This window comes from Psittacula echo, assembly GCF_963264785.1.
Source record: "Psittacula echo genome assembly, chromosome: 1".
NCBI lineage: Eukaryota > Metazoa > Chordata > Aves > Psittaciformes > Psittacidae > Psittacula > Psittacula echo.
Window position 1 is genome coordinate 158,262,599 of NC_137735.1, and position 1,913 is coordinate 158,264,511.

Genomic DNA, 1,913 nt, shown 5'->3' on the forward strand with positions numbered 1-1,913 from the left:
TACAGTACTTGAGTCCCCAGTTTTCAGTCTTTGCAAAACAATAATTGTATGAAATGTTTTAAAGGTCTTCAGATGTCTAAAATTAGTTTTATCAACACATTAACCTCATATCAACTTAATTTATTAAGATGTCCAATGCTAATCTTTTTGATGGTCTTATTTTATGTAGTGATATACACAGCATTTAGCACTGATACTTAGCACCTGCTACTTTCATAATCTAGATTTTAACCACATAAAGGAATTCAGGGCAGTAGTTCGGTCCTTTGTTCTTAATTACAAACCTTCAGCAGTGGTCAGCAGGAACATGTTTAGGTTTAAAATAGGATTAGAGGTGAGCTATTGCAAAGACTGCAGAATGTTGCCCAAATCCTTACAACTGCTGACATCCCATTCTTGATTTTCTCCTCAAGACATGGCTACAGGCCACAATTGCTTAGCAGAGAATGGTAGTGTTTCACAAGGCTAAAGATTTACAGATGCTCCCTCATATAACACAGTAAGGTTCCCTTGGTAACCTGGATTTTCTGCAGTAAAGAAGGGTTGTGCTGAAACAGCGCCTCAGCTCCCTGTTGGAGAAAATGCAGACAAAAGGATTGATTCCAGCTTGGGCAAAACTCATCCAGACAGCGGCCGTTAGAAATCCCCCCGGTACTACAGGCCCTCTTGCAAAAACTCTCCAGTAACAGGCTACCAAATAGGGACCCCACAAGGTCAGAAAGAGGAATGTCATGATGTAGAACATTCTGCTGATTCTCTTCTCCATTTTGAACTCATCTAAAACCAGTAGCCTTCTCCTGCCTGTGGTGTTCGCGTTTTGCCTGATTCCCAGCAAGGTTGGAGGTGTGGGACCCCTTCCAAATCCAGCCAGCCAATTAGCAGCTGCTTGACCACTCGCTCCAGGACCATGAAAAGTCCAGTTCTGGCTCACTGCTGCAACAAATTGGACTGGCTTCATTTTCCTGCGATCGTGAACAAAAAATATCAGCTTGAGGTAGACAAGCTGTGTGGCTAGGAGGATAAGGGCAAGAAGAAGCATAAATCCCAAGGAATCATTAGCCCTGAAGGAACGATGCTGGAAAGTGCATTGGTCTTCCTCCCTAATGAACGAGTAGGTGCCCACATCTAAAACTGGGGGGAAAGCCATGGCTACAGAGAGGGTCCACACCATACAGATAACGGCCAAACAGGTCCAGAAGGTCAGTCTTTTTGTATAAAAACGGTGGTGGGCAATAGCTAAGTATCTGGTGACGCTTATGCAGAATAACATGAAAGCAGTGTGAAAGCAGGACAAAACCCCCAAAAAGGCAATCACTTTGCAAGTAAGAGTCCCGTACGTCCAAGTAGAGCCATTTTTTACAGAGGTGAAAACAAATGGGAAACAAATTGCAGATCTGAGGATATCTGAGCAGCAAAGATCCAACAGGAAGTAGTAAGGAGCTCTATGCAAGGTCTTATCTTTGACTAGCAAAATGGAGATCAGAAGGTTACCCACCACACTGACTCCTATTATGAAACCCAGTGAAGTCAGTTTCAGAAAAGCTGTTAAAGGAGAGAGATTTTGTAAAATGTTGTCAGCTGCATGGCTGTAGTTCGCCATAGATGGATGGATGATATGTATATTGCCTCAGTCAAGTCTCATGATCTATATTTAAGAACAAGGAAAAAATAGATCCATACATCTTACTGAAAATGTAATCCACAAACAGAACTGATCTTGTGTCTAGTCATACAGTACATCCTCTTCTTTCTGATTTGTCATGCCATCAAAATATCTGAAAAAAAATCGAGCTATCAGTTCTTAAGTTAACAAGAAATGATGTCAGAAAGTGCTAACAAAGATGTTAATTTATGGAGAACCAAATGAAGTTGTAAATTTGAGTACTATTGTTTGTTTTTAAAAACCATGAGGC

At 41.2% G+C, this 1,913-nt stretch overlaps 1 protein-coding gene across 1 annotated transcript; it reads right to left on the minus strand.

Annotated features, from left to right (window-relative positions):
* Positions 1-487: 487 nt before the first annotated feature.
* GPR85 (G protein-coupled receptor 85) lies at positions 488-1,600 on the minus strand (the record flags this gene model as incomplete). The annotated part of the gene is made up of 1 exon (XM_080638972.1): positions 488-1,600. One exon carries the CDS (start codon positions 1,598-1,600, stop codon positions 488-490), a length of 1,113 nt encoding a protein of 370 aa, XP_080495098.1.
* Positions 1,601-1,913: the final 313 nt, after the last annotated feature.